Source organism: Orcinus orca, chromosome 6 (genome assembly GCF_937001465.1).
Source record: "Orcinus orca chromosome 6, mOrcOrc1.1, whole genome shotgun sequence".
NCBI lineage: Eukaryota > Metazoa > Chordata > Mammalia > Artiodactyla > Delphinidae > Orcinus > Orcinus orca.
In genome coordinates this window covers 25,930,883-25,945,704 of record NC_064564.1, presented here as the reverse complement: position 1 = coordinate 25,945,704, position 14,822 = coordinate 25,930,883, and the positions used below count along the sequence as shown (strand labels likewise).

General features: G+C 36.3%; 1 protein-coding gene across 1 annotated transcript; it reads right to left on the bottom strand.

Moving 5' to 3' along the window:
- Nucleotides 1-10,516: 10,516 nt before the first annotated feature.
- On the bottom strand, nt 10,517-11,762 carry LOC125964644 (non-histone chromosomal protein HMG-14). Its single transcript, XM_049710925.1, has one exon. It carries the CDS (start codon nt 11,632-11,634, stop codon nt 11,329-11,331), a length of 306 nt encoding a protein of 101 aa, XP_049566882.1. The 5' UTR covers nt 11,635-11,762; the 3' UTR covers nt 10,517-11,328.
- Between the last annotated feature and the right edge of the window lie 3,060 nt (nt 11,763-14,822).

Below are 14,822 nucleotides of genomic sequence, written 5' to 3'. Positions count from 1 at the left end.
ATTGAAAGCAAGACAGAATAGTTCTTGGCCCAGTGTCATTCAATTAATTCAAGTGGGATAGATTTGGGAACACCTCCAACTGTTTTCTTTAACACCAGCTTTATGCTGCAAAGAAGGAAATGATTAATTTTGCTGTTATATTCTCTCTTGTACACAACAAGAAAACTCTATGGAGCATTTTCACAATGGTCTAACCCATATCTTCTTTGCTAGTCATTCTTGACTTATCTTGACAATCAGATCATTTAAAGTATCCATTTTTTTGCTAGCAATTCTATTCATGGTTTTGTGAAGCAAAACCATCAAATAGATTTCCCACTAGTACAAATAAAATGTGTTAACTATGAAACCTCCATTTGGAGGAATGTGAAAGAGGAGGAAAATTATGTTTTCTTGTTCTCAAAAATATTACAGGAGAATGCAGCAATAATTTTTCATTTGTATGAGTGGAAAATCAGAGGAATAGGTGAATCCTGACAAAAAATCTATGTTTAAAGTATCTATTTTTAAAGATATTTCAAGCAACTGGAATTTATTTAAGGCTGTATGGACTGATGGTGTCGTTAAATTAAGTCTTTAGCATTTGCTTAAATGCTGAATGTATCATTAAAAACAACCCTACGGTATAAAGCTACTTAAGCTACTTACACAGAAAGTATTTGCCAGTGGGTATAGTGTGTGTGTGTGTGTGTGTGTGTGTGTGTGTGTGTGCACGTGTGTGTGTGTAAAAGTAATTATCCTGGTTAATTTTATTTTTTTACAGAAAATATTTAAGTCAATCACCTGAATGCCAATTTGATCTTATCCCATTGAAAATTTGAACAAGAACCCAAGAGGCTTTGAAAAATGATTTTATTTAAGTGGTGTGGCATCTCCTAGCTAAGCTAGTAGTTTGAACAAAATTGGGCAAAGAGAAAATAATGTTTGAAATCATGATGCCTTACTTTCATATATGTCATATAACCTCAAGTTATATGAGGAAGTGAGAATAATGGAATTGGGTACCTTTACTTCTTAGACAATTAGCTATTTTACAAAACATTGATTTTCATCTAAATGTGTTATCTTTTAAAGTTTTCTATTTTAATCATCTTGCAAAAATCAATCAAATAGGGATATAATAGAGTGGCTTGCAGTAGAGCAACTTTCCCACTGAGAAAACTAGAAGATTTGCATGAAAATATACAAAACTTCTCTTTGAGGCAGCCAGGACCTAAGGAGTCAGATCCAGAGGGCTGGGCATCTCACATAGGTGAGCTAACTGCATGCAAATCCCTTTCCTCTTTCAAGCATTTCCCAAGTCCTGACATTGAGCCAGAGACTGAAAAGTCTGACAGAGAGAGGCTATCAGGAGTCAGAGTTGCTGTCAGAGATATTCAGTCAGATGGGGGCAAAGGGTGATAACACTTGGGAGTCAGTTTGCCAAACCCACCTGGAATTAAGGGGCCAAGGTCCCAAAGACAGTCAACACAGACATTCCTTCAAGGCAAGTGCTGGTTGAGCTGCACAGAGCAAGAGGACAAGAAGACAAACAGAAAGAATCTAAAAAGGCAGAATAGGGGAAATAAATGTAGAGGAGATTAAGAAAATTAGACAAGGGTTCATGGGAAACACAACATGTTGTTGGTTTGTTTTGTGAATTACAAATTTTTTTTTCTCAGTTTATTTATGTCTTTGGCTTTACAGTTTTACATATGATGGCTTTTGCTTGGAGAAATTTTTGAATATTATATAATCAAGTATATTTTCTTTTACATTATGATTTCTAGGTCTTATTCATACTTAGAATGTGTCCAATCATAGGTTCAAAAAAATCTCCACGCTTCCTCATATTAGGTATAATGCATGAACCCACCCTTTGTGTTTTTCCCCAAGGTAGTTATGCATTTATGTCAGCACCATTTATCAAATAATTCATTTTTCTGTCCATCCATGATTTGAAATGACACTTTTATCATATATTAAATTTCTGTGTAATTTCTTGTATTTCTGAATTTTCAATTAGATTAATCTTTCAGTTCATTTATGGGTCAATACCATGTGTTTCTTTTAATACATTTTTATTTTTAAATAGGTTAAAATTTACAGATATTTACAGAAATACTACAGAGTTTCCTGTGCCATTCACCCAGTTTCTCCCAATGATAGTATGTTCATAACAATAGCACACTGTTAAAATAAGTAAGTTGATATTGGGGGAATACTATTAACTTCAATACAGATCTTATTCACATTCCACCATTTGTTGGGGAGGAGAGTGTATAGCTCTATGAAATTTTATATATTGCGATAACATGCATAGATTCATGATCACCAAAATTAGGATACTGTTCTAGCAACACACACCAAAAAAATCCTCAGGTTACCATTTAATTGTCATACCTACTCCCAGTTCTAACACTGGGCAACCACTGATCTGTTCTCCACCACTGTAATTGTCACCTCAATAATATTATGTACATGAATCATACATTATGCTACATGTTCTTTTGTAATCAAACTTTTGAGGTAACTGTAGATTCACATGAAGTTGTAAGAAATAAATGTTCCAGGCATTCTTTACCCAATTTCCCCCAATGTCAGAATCTTACAAAATACAAGGTCTCAAAAGAGGATATTGACAATGATTCAATCCACTGACCTTATTCAGATTTCCTCATTTTTACCTGTACTTATCTGTGTGTATATACCTCTGTACATAGTTGTATGCAATTTTATGTCATGTGTAGGTTTGTGTATTCATCACCACAGTGAAGATACAGAACAGTTCCATCAACACGAGGATTTCTTGTGTTGCCCTTTTATAGTAATACTTACCTCCCCTATACCTGCCCCTCCTCCTTCTCTAAACCTTGGAAAAAACTACTCTATTCTTCTTTTATAAAATTTTATCATTTCAAAAATATTATATAAATGATATAAATGGAATCATATAGTATGTAACTTTTTTGGATTGTTTTTATTCACTCAGCATAATTCCCTGAAGATTCACCTAAGTTGCAGGCAGAATAGTGTATTCCTTATTATTGTTGAGTAGAATTCCAAAGGATGGATACATTATAATTTGACCATTCACTCACTGAAGAACATCTGGGTTGTTTCTAATTTGGGGCAATTATGAATAAAGCTTTTATGAACATCTGTGTACAGGTTTTTCTGTAAACCTAAGTTTTCATTACTCTGAAAAAAATACCAAAGGATGCAATTCTTAAGTCATATGGTAACTGAGTGTTCAGTTTTATAAGAAACTGGCAAAATGTTATGAGTGGTTATACCATTTTACCTTCCCATCAGCAATTTATGAGTGATGCATTTCTCTGCATCCTTGCCAACATTAGATGTTGCCATATTTTTATTCTGATAGGTGTGTACTGATATCTCAGGTTTTTTTCGGTACATGGGCCTCTCACTGCTGTGGCCTCACCCGTTGTGGAGCACAGGCTCTGGACGTGCAGGCTCAGCCACCATGACTCACGGGACCAGCATCTCCACAGCATGTGGGATCTTCCTGGACCAGAGCACGAACCCGTGTCCCCTGCATTGGCAGGAGGACTCTCAACCACTGCGCCACCAGGGAAGCCCTCAGTGTGATTTTAATTTGCATTTCCCTGACAGGTAATGATGTTGAACATCTCTTCATGTGCTTATTTATCCCCCATATATTACTTTGTCATTATCTCATTTTCTAATAAGATTGTTTTTACTGTCAAATTTTGAGAGGTCTATATGCATTCTTTCTACACGCTGGTCCTTTGTCAGATTTGTGGTTTCTAAATATTTTCTCCCAGCCTGTAGCTTGTCTTTTCTTTCTATTAAGATGAGCTATCACTAAGCAAATTTTTTTTAATTTGAATGTGATAAATTTATCATTTTTCTGTTTGTGACTCATGCATATGGGGTCAAGTTTAAAAATTCTTTGTCAGTCTTACATTCCAGAAAAATTTCTCTTATGTCTTTTTAGGTAAACTTATAGTTTAACATTTTACATTTGAGTTTGTGCTGTATCTTGATTTAATATTTGTATAAGATGAAAGGTTTAGGTTGAAGTATTTTTGTTTGTTTTTTGCGTTTTTTGTTTTTACTGTGGATGTTTAGTTTCTCCAACATCATTTGCTAAAAAGATTACCCTTCATCCACTGAATCATTTTTGCACCCATGTCAATAATGAGTTGGGGGCACTCACTTCCGGTCTGGATAAGATTCTATAAACTCCTCTTTTTCTCCTCCCCACTGATTACAACTACGTGCTCTGGAAATAATGCAAGAGGCAACTACATGTGAATTCTGAATGGAGGAATGAGGAAGGTGAACTGCTTTGGGGTACCAAGAAAAGGAAAAACACAGCATCAGGGGTCTTCCATCTCACCACCCAACATAAGAAATTTGTTCAATTCTAGTGTTTCTTAACAAAAGAAGGCAGCTTCTACAGGCTTATTCCTCCCCAAGGTGCAATGGGAGCCCTGAACATAAGAGCAGGTGCACCCAGAATCACTGGCAAGGGGAATGATGGGTGAGCCCCACTAATGTTAAGCAGCCAGGGGTAGTGTTCTTCTTTACTGCCAGGCCCAAGACTCCCTCCGCCACTGAGCAGTACATGGGTGTCCAGAGGCACAACTATAAGTGTCCAGTACAGGAAGCTGCTTTGTCTCCATAGACCTGACACTTAACTCTGCCATCCAAGAACAGAGTAGTCAAGGGGCACTGTCCAGAGGTATCCTGACAGAACAAGCAACCCTAGACTTGACATGCATTCTCCATGCCCCATGAGTAGGGAGGATCCTACCACAGCAATCTCCCAGTTAAGGAATCTCTTCATCTCCATAGACCTGGAGACCTCCTCCCACACTGAAAGACACTTGGTGGTCTGGCTGGGGAAAACCCCATCTGACCCCTCACACATGATCAGCAGAGCTAAAACGATGCCCCTGTGGTACCAAGTAATCAAGGAGACTAAAATAGGACCACAGAGGCTCTGAAAATTTATTTGACTTTAGAATCACGGACCACAAAATAGACAAGGAATTTCATGCTAAACTTAAAAAGAGTAACTATTTGTTAAAGTAAAACATTTAGAGAGTACCAAGAGTCTTCCAGAATCACAGACAAAATTTCCAGGATATAAAAAAAAAATCACCCATTATACAAAGAACCAGAAAAATCTCAACTTGAATGTGAAAAGAAAATTAAATGATACCAACACTGAGAACAATCAGATATTGGAATTATCAGACAAGAATTTTTAAGTACCTGTCATAAAAGTGCTTATACAATCAATTATAAATATTCTATAAAAAATAGAAAATCTCAGCAATGAAATAGAAGTAATAAAAACAAAACAAAACAAAGACCCATGTTTTGAATTACTCTTTGTTGGAGTAAGAACCACCAAAAATCTCCTCCTCCATAAAAATAATGAGAATATTGGCAAAATAAAAATAGTTAAAATCAGTATGATCAATATGTAGAACTTAACCAAATGCTTGTAACAATCTAAGGTGTGTTTATTTAAGAAATGGTGGAATTGCTATAAGAACAGTGAGCTTTATGGTTCTTTGACTCAAATTCCACTCTCCTTATCTTCACTGTAGCCTTGAATGCCAACAATTTTGTAACCATGATAGTCATGAAAACAGGAGGCTTACTAGCCAGTTGAATGATAAAAGTGGGTTTGGTGTTCCCCAAAAGCCCATCCCCAGAAAATTTTTACCACTTAACCTATCTGACAGTTACCTAAAAACCCTCACTCACAGGGCTTGTCTTTATTTGATCTGACTCAGAGTCCACTCAGGGAGAATTGTCTTTTAGCCCAGGACAGTTAGTCAAAACAATTAGTGACAACTGTTTTATATCACAACTGCTAATGGCATTGGTAACCATAAGACAAATGAGCAGCTGACTAAAAACTTATAAGAAACACCTGGGGAATAGGGTGTTTTGAAAAGTTCCAACATATACCAGAAATCTAGCAGGCCACATGCATATATAGTGCTGTGTGCATGCCCAGGAAAGACATGAGATGTTCCTGAGATTTCACCTCTGGATGACCTTGTGGCTCTATGCAAGCAGAAAATAAAGACTAAGGTAGAGTTATAACTGCAGGAATATTGATGGTGTATCACAATACACACATACCTGAGACAGATCCTCAGCAAAGTCCAAGAAACTTATTTTTGCAAGGCTTTTAAGAAAATCTCTGTCCAATTATTAGCTTATCTCTAAACTAACCAAACAGAGACTTCAGCTGCCACACAAAATGAATACAGACTTTATAGTATTTGTTCAGAAAAGTTACTACTAAACAAACAAACAGTAGTAACAACAGCATTGACAAACAGCAGTGACAAGGAATCCTGGGTAGGTGAGAGATCTGATTTCCAGAGTGGTCATATTATATTATTTAATATGTCCAATTTTTAACAGAAAAATTATGAGACATGTAAACCATGGCTCATATTCAGAAATAAAGTAGTAAGAAAAATAGTCCTTGAGGAAGTCCAGAAGTCAAACATACCAAAACTTTTAAATCAGCTATAAATAAGTATTTTCAAATAGAGATGATGTCTAAAGAATTAAAGAAAAGTATGAGACCAGTCTCGCATAGAGCATATTGATAAAGAGAAATTGAAAAAAATATAGAAATTCTGGAGTGGCTCAATAGTAGATATGAGCTGACAGAAGAAAGAATAATCAAACTTAAAGATGTGGTCATTATTATTATCCAGTCTAGAAACTAAAAGAAAAAAAAGAGTAAATAAAAATGAAGAGAACCTCAGACACTGGTGGAACACTCTCAATTGGACCAACATACACATAATAGGAGGCTTGAAATGAGAGGAGAGGAAAAAAGAGTGTAGAAGGAATATCTGTAGAAGTAATGGCTAAAAACTATTCAAATTTGATGAAAATATCAATCTATACATTCAAGAAGCTCAATGAACTCCAGGTGGGATAAACTCATACCAAGACACATAACAATTAAACTGTTGAAAGACAAATGAAAGAATCTTGAAAGTAGCAAGAGAGAAGTGACCCATTACATACAAGGAGTCTCAGTAAGGTTAATAGCTGATGATCTATTGGAAACTATGGAAGCCAGAAAGCAATGACTGGCACATGCAAAGTGCTGAAAGGAAAGAGATCAAACAAGAATTCTATATTCACAAAAATTATCTTTCAAAAACAAATGAGAAATTAAAATGTTCTCAAATAACCAAATACTAAGGAAGCCCGTCACTAGACAATATACCCTACAAGAAATACTAAAGGAAGTCCTTCAGGCTCAAAAGAAAGGACACTAGTCAGTAACTCAAATCCACATGAAAAAATGAAGAATACTAGTAAAGATACCACCCAGGCAAATACAAAAGACAATTTAACCTATTTTGTTTGTAACATTTTTCTCTCCTACCTGATTTAAAAGACAATTGAAGAAAACAATATTATAAAACTGTGTTGGTGAGCATACAATGTATAAAGAGCTAATTTGTATAATGATAATTACTCAAAGGAGGGGGAACAGTATTACATAGGAGCAAAACTATTATGTACTAATGATATTAATTTGGCATTCCTTAAAACAAGACAGTTATAAATTATGTTAATTGTAATCCTCAAGGCAACCAATAAGAATATAAATTGAAAAAATATATAATAAAAGAAACACCAAAAGAATTAAGTGGTACACTAAAAAATACCTATTTAACACAAAAATGACAGTAGTAATGAAGGAACAAAAGCAGACATAAAACATGTAGAAAACAAATAGCAAAATGGCAGATGCAAAACATACTTTAAACATAATTACATTAAGTCTAAATAGTCAGATTGGATTTTTTAAAAAGGTATGATCCAGCTATATTTTTCCTACAAGAGACATAGATTTGATTCACAGACACATATATATTGAAAGTAAAATAATGTAAAGGAAAAATGTGAATATTAACCATAAAAATGTTGGAGTGACTACATATATCGGACAAAATAAACTTTTAAAAATATTACTTGAGATAAAGGCATTTATTATGATGAAAGGATAAGTTCACCAGAAAGATATATCAATTATAAACTATATGAATCTAATAATAAAGCCTTAAATATATGAATCCAAAATTAAAAGAATTGAAGGGAGAGATAGACAATTTAACAATAATAATTGGAGATTTCAATACTACATTTTTCATAATAAGTAGAATAATTAGAAAAAAGTACTACAAGGAAATAAAAGATTTGAATAATACCACACACCAACCAGATCTAACAGGCAGTTTTAGAATTCTCCACCTAACAACAGAAGAATAGACATTCTTCTCAGGTACACATGGAATATTCTCCAAGATAGACCATATATTAGGCCATAAAACAAGTATCAGCAAGTTTTAAAGGATTGAAATCATACAGAATATTTTCTCTGATCACAATGGAATTAAGCTAGAAAGCTATGATAGAAGAAAAATTGAAATTTTCACAAATGTGGGAATTAACTACATGTTCCTAAATAACTAATGAGTCGAGAGGAAATAAAAATGGAAATTAAAAAATACTTACTAGTGAAAAAGAAAACACAGCATACCAAAATTTGAAATGCAGCTAAAGCAGTGCTTCAAGGAAAATTTGCAGATGTAAACAGCTATATTTTAAGAAGAAGAAAGATCTCAAATCAATAACCTAGCTTTCCACCTCAAGATAAGTAAAAAAATAAAGCAAATAAACTCAAACCAAGCCGAAGGAAGAAATACTAAAGATTAAATCAGAAATAAATGACAAGAGAGACTAGAAAACAACACAGAAAATCAACAAAACCAAAATTTGTTTTTTTTTTTTTTAGTATCAACAAAATTGACAAAAGCTTACCTATGTTGACCATGGAAAAAGAGTTTGACTTGCAAGACAATTCAATAGAGAAAGAACAGTTTCTTCCAGAAATAGTGCTGGATATCCCCATGCAAAAGAATGAAGTTGGATCCTTACCTTATATAATTTTCAAAAATTAACTCAAAATAGAAAAAAAGAAAACCTAAATTTAAGAGCTAAAACTATAAAAGTCTTGGAAGAAAACATACAGGCAAATATTTATGACTTTGGATTGGGCAACAGTTTCTTAAATATGTCACTGAAATCACAGGCAATAAAAGAAAAAATTGATAATTTGGGCTTCATTAAAATAAAAAAACCTTTGCACATCAAATAGTACTTTCAAGAGAGTGGAAAGACAAACCACAGAATGGGGAAAGATACGTGCAAATCACATATCAGAATACATAAAATCTCTTACAACTCAATAACAGAAAGACACTTCAGCTAAATGTTGCACAAAGATCTTGAACAGATATTTCCCCAAAGAGACACAAATAGCCAATAAGCACATGTAAATTTTCAATATAATTAGTCTTTAGGGAAATAGAAATCAAAACCACAACGCAATGCCACTTCACAACTTCTAGGATGACTATAATTTTAAAAATAATAAAATAACAAGCCTTGGCAAGGGTTTGAAGAAATTAAAACCCTTATACATTGCTGATTGGAAAGTAAAATCATGCAGCTACTGTGCAAAAAATTGGAAGTTCCTCAAATTTTAAACATAGAATTACCATATGATCCAGGAATTTCACTCCTAGTTATACCCCAAAGACCTGAAAACAGCAATCAGACAGATATGTATATAACAGCATATTCACAAAAGTCAAAAGGTAGAAACAACTAAAGTGCCCATCAATAGATGTATGGATAAACAATATGTGAGATATAGATATAGATATAGATATAGATATATACAATGGAATATTATTCAGCATTAAAAAGGAATGAAGTTCTATTAACATGTTACACCAGGGACAAACCTTGAAAACACTACACTAAGTATAAGTCGTCAGACACAAAAGGACAAATATTGTATGATTCCACTTATATGAAGAATAGGCAAATTCATAGAGACATAAAGTAAATTAAAGCTTACCAGGGACTGGGGGAGAGAGGAATGCAGTTATTGCTTACACGGTACAGAGTTTCTGTTTAGGGCAATGAAAAAGTTTTGGAAGTAGAAGGTGGTGATAGTGTCACAACACTGTGAATGTAATTAATGCCACTGAAATGTGCACTTAAAAATGGTTTAAATGGCAAATTTCTTGTTTATGTATTTCACAATAAAAAGATTCAGCTAGTGTGATTCTTCCCAGTTCATTATTTTACAAAAATATTGATCTCTCATTTTATGTTAATTTTAGAATCAGCTTGTCTGTATCTAAAAAAGAATCTTGTTGGGATTTTGATAGGAATTTCATTAAACCTATAGATTAATTTGAAGAGAATTGACATATTTATTATGAAGATGAACACAGTATGTCAGTTCAAGTCTTCTTTTATGTACTTCATTAACATATTATAGTTTCCACCCTACAGAATCTGTAACAGTTTTGTTAGATCTACACTAAGGTATTTCCTTTTTTATTTTTTAGTCATTGTAAAAGGCATAGTGTTTTTTTTTTTTTTTTTTTTTTTTTTTTTTTTTTCCAAGAAATTCTTTCATAATTGAGATTTTATTTGTTGTTTTGAGGATCAGTACACAGACATTTCAATTTGTACACAATTCTCAACATACGTACCAAAAACCTAAAAAATCATGTAGTTGTGATTCTTTTCTGAACAGTTATTCCAGTGACTTTCCAGCTTAAAATTTGGGGGCAAATTTTCCTTCACAGGATATCAAGTACCAATATCTTCAAATATTGATATGCTGTTACATCGTAAGTCCCACTAATTCACAATTTAATATCCCATACACTACATACTCAAATTGTCAATCGTTCACAGCACATTAACAGTTACTAGAAGAACTGGACTACCACGACCAAAGATGTTACAGAGTGCACAAAACTCTGCCCAGGAGAGCCAAGATCAAGGGGTGAGTGGTTTGCTTTAGGAAACAATTCTACCAAAAACAACGTGGGAAGAGAAGTAATTTAAAGTGTTTAAGACATTAAATGCGCAACTGACTCCAAACTGCCATGTAGTATGCTTTGTATTATAGGATATAAAAGCTACCCTCCATCTGTGGAATGTTAAGCTGACACCCAAGACAATCAAAGCCTCCCATATTCAATATCCCACTATTTTCTGGTTGTACCAAAAAATAAACAACCAGCAAATGATTTCACCTCTTAAAAAAAAGCATTTACACTTAAAAAATGGGATGAGGTGGGATTCCTTCCTTTTTAAAAATGTTTCTAGAGCTACTAAAAAACTTGCATTTACAAAATAGTTGATAAAAATATTCCTCTGGATTGTACAAGAAGGGAAACAGGGACCACTGATAGGACCAGGTGTGTGATATTAATCAGACTTGGCTTCTTTCTCTCCTGCTTCATCAGAAGCTGGGCTCTCCTCATTTTTAGTTTCTCCGTTTTCTGCAGGTAAGTCTTCTTTAGTCTCTTGGTTAGCCACTTCAGCCTGCTTTCCCTTTGCTCCCCTTTTCCCTTTTGTTTGCACTTTTTTGTCGGAAGATTTATCCTTTCCTGCCGCCTTTTTTGGCTTCGTTTCCACTTTTGCAGGAACCGGTTTAGCTGACAACCTCGCCGATCTCCTCTTGGGCTCCTCCTTCGCCGCCCCCTCGGCGGAGCTGACCTTCCTCTTGGGCATCGTCGCGGCAGGGCGGGCGCGTGCCGGGTGCCTGCGGGCCGCGGCGCGCCGAGAGCCTTCGCGAACCTGGGCTGCCTGGCCGCTGCCGCTCCTCCCGCCGCCCGAGCTGCTGGGACCCGCGGCGGGGGCGGTCCATAGTGTTTTTTATTTTTGTTCCCAACTTTCTATTGCTAGTATATAAAGAGAAGATTAATATTTATGTGTTGACTTTTTATTTTGCAACTCTGGGTGGTTGTTTGTTTGTTTGTTTTAATAGAACCCTTGGAATTGTCTATGTAAATAATCATGTCATCTGTAAATAAAGACAGTTTTGTTTCTTCCTTTCCAATCTGTATACCTTTCATTTTCTTTCTTTGCCTTATTTCCCCAGCCAGTACTTCCAGGACCCTATTGAATATGAGTGGTGAGAGCAGACTCTTAGCAGTTCAGCTGGAGCTAAGCCACCGGGAGTCAGAGTAGTCAATTAAGCAATAGGCAAAAATGAAAGTATCAGTCAAGTCTTTAACTACTTATTGTAAGAGTATACACAATAGCCTAAACTAGAGAAAACCTCAATATTTTCCCTACTCTGTTTGTTCCCATGGAATGGCCCACCAGTTGAGGTCAAGTGGATCAGCACAGACCACAGATGTGGCAGTCATCTCACTACTGAAAAAGGAGACCCCAACAAAAGGCTCTGGCATTTTTATGAACCCTGGAACAGGGGCCAGGGAGAGAGGAAAGTACTAGGAGTAGAAAAGACTGAGTTGTGAGTCAGAGTGGAGAAAAGTGTCTTCTGGCTTCCCCTGGGTCGCATAAGGAGACCTTTACAGAGATCCCTGAGGAAAGCCACCATGGAAAGCCTCCAAATGAAGGCTCTGGTCTGGGGTGTAGACATGGATAGAAGTATGGCTGATTGGACAGGGGGCTCTGAGGCTTTGACCCTTCATAGACCTCAGTGCACTGGCTGTGCACCAAGTCTGGGGTGTGTATTCCTGTCTATGATCAGGCTTAAGAAATCACACAGGATTGTGGCCTATCATTGGACTCTTTAACTCTGCTCTGATTTTCTTGAGACCTGAGTAAAAACCAGGGTATTTTTATGGACCTGAATAGGTTAGACTTTGAAGGGCTGTGCTAAGAACCAGGTAAATGGTTTGAGACAACAGGGACCAAGGCTTTGATCAAAATCACTTTAATTAGAATCAGGCCTGCCTTGAGTGTCATTATGAGACATGAGGGTTAAGGGGTTACTAAACCAGGAAATATGTCTCCTAGACTATCTGGGTCTACCGTACAGAGTTAGGCAGCTTTTAAAATTCTATTGTTTGAACCTTTATTACTTGGTCCAAGGCAATAATACAGTCCCAGCTTGAGCTGGTCAGGAGGTTGGTTCTGATGTGACTGTCCCATGGGCTAATTGATGTCATGACAGTCACGTATACACAAAAGGAGTTGATCCCAGAAGTCACAGCAGGGCCCTCTCTTTGGAAATAAAGAGTTTTTAATGTCAAGGTAACCCAGATAGAACATGTATTAATTAGGTAGCCAGGTTCACAGTTTTTAATGTGGCCTTTTGTCATGGGAACTCTTGTCCCGGGCTTTTCTGTCTAGTCTGAATAGTTTAGTCTCTAGTTTTAGAGTCACACATGAGGCAGTCAGTTTGAACCTGTTCTGTTTGTCTGACATCAGTTTATCTACCTCACTAGTATAGATAGCATTTGGAGGTGTTTTATGTGGAACATGCAAGAGCGGGGTCATCATCTGCTATCTCAGTCAGTGTTATCAAGTTGACTATAGGCTCAGCCATCAGCCTGAATCTAAAGGACTCAAGGCAGAAGAAGGAGTTTGGTTTGGTTTGGTTTTTAAGGAGGAGAGAAAAGCTTCCAAGAGTGGCTCTACAAAAGCAAAGATCATTAAAGTCTTTTTTCCTCCTCCACATCTTTCTAAGTGTCAGTATTTTGTGTTAGTTGTTATTATTGGTGTGTCTTATTTAGCAATCAAAACTTTATTAAGTTTCTAAATTAATTTTTTTGGACATTTTGTTTGGAAGGGTTGTGTGTAAGAGGGACAAAAAGGTTTTACAGAAAAAACATTTTTATATAACTTAAAAAGAAAAACATCATATTGAAGAATTGCTTAGCATAACAGTTTGAATTTTTAAAAGATTTTAAATGAGTTTCCAGAGTTTCTATAACTTCTCATTTTTTTGTTATTTAAAAGCCATTTAGTGCTCTATTTGAGTCCTTAGAAAGGGATGGAAGGGGATGGAAGTCCCTTGCAGGGCCTTCACATGGAGACGAAGATGTCAGAAACTCTAAACAAGGGTCATAAAATGGAAGAGAAGGATGGAAGGGAGGGGCAATCTGATCCAATGTGTGGCTCAAATGAGAAGTCCTTTTTTGGGGAACTGTTGTATTGAGCCCCCAGTCTGGTCACCTGAGATGTGCAGTCTGGGTTGGGATTATTTGTCTCCTTTTATCAATCACTTAAGACTGCCCTTTACTCGTCTATGAAAACATTCAATGACCCAGCACCTTGTGGGTGACATGGAGCATGGAGATTTTTCATGTCTCATAACTGGGCTGTTATCAGATGCCATGTGTTCAGAAAAGTTGAACAGGTGTGGTCTTGTAGGGCCTGGATAGTACAGCCTGTAAATATATCAGGGCTCCTTTTGCTGGGTAGCCGGGAGAGCCTTCCCTAGGTCATGAAGCTCTGTCCACTGTGCTGAGTGCTCCTTCCCACACTCAGTTAGGGACAGGTCTCTCTTATGTTGGAGGGCAGGTTCACCCCATTGCAGCCAGATGGAAGTTAATTAGGAGGAGCCATCAGTGAACCAGGCCCATGTGTGGGAGGAGAGGTCTGTATATCCCGGCCCCCAGTGGGTCAGTAGAGGCAGTAGAGGGGCAAGGTGCCAGGGCGGCAGAAGGGCACCCAAGACCTTTCCATGGAATTGCAAAAACCTGGCTAGGCTGAGTCTTGCCTGCTGTTGCAAGTACTATTTCTACTTTATAATGGAAGATTCTTGAGCTGCCTCCACACAGCAATTTGAGACTTGTTCAGACCTACAGCATGATTGAGGTGTTTGATTTTAAGATTATTTCATATCCATGGGACCTGTGCTCAGCATTTGCTACAGCCCAATAAGAGGTCAATAATTGTCTCTCAAAGGCTGTGTACTTTTTAGTTGACTCCAGCATTTTACA

Excerpts from the sequence above, each read along its gene's own strand:
- LOC125964644 (XM_049710925.1), bottom strand. The coding sequence starts at position 11,634 with ATGCCCAAGAGGAAGGTCAGCTCCGCCGAGGGGGCGGCGAAGGAGGAG.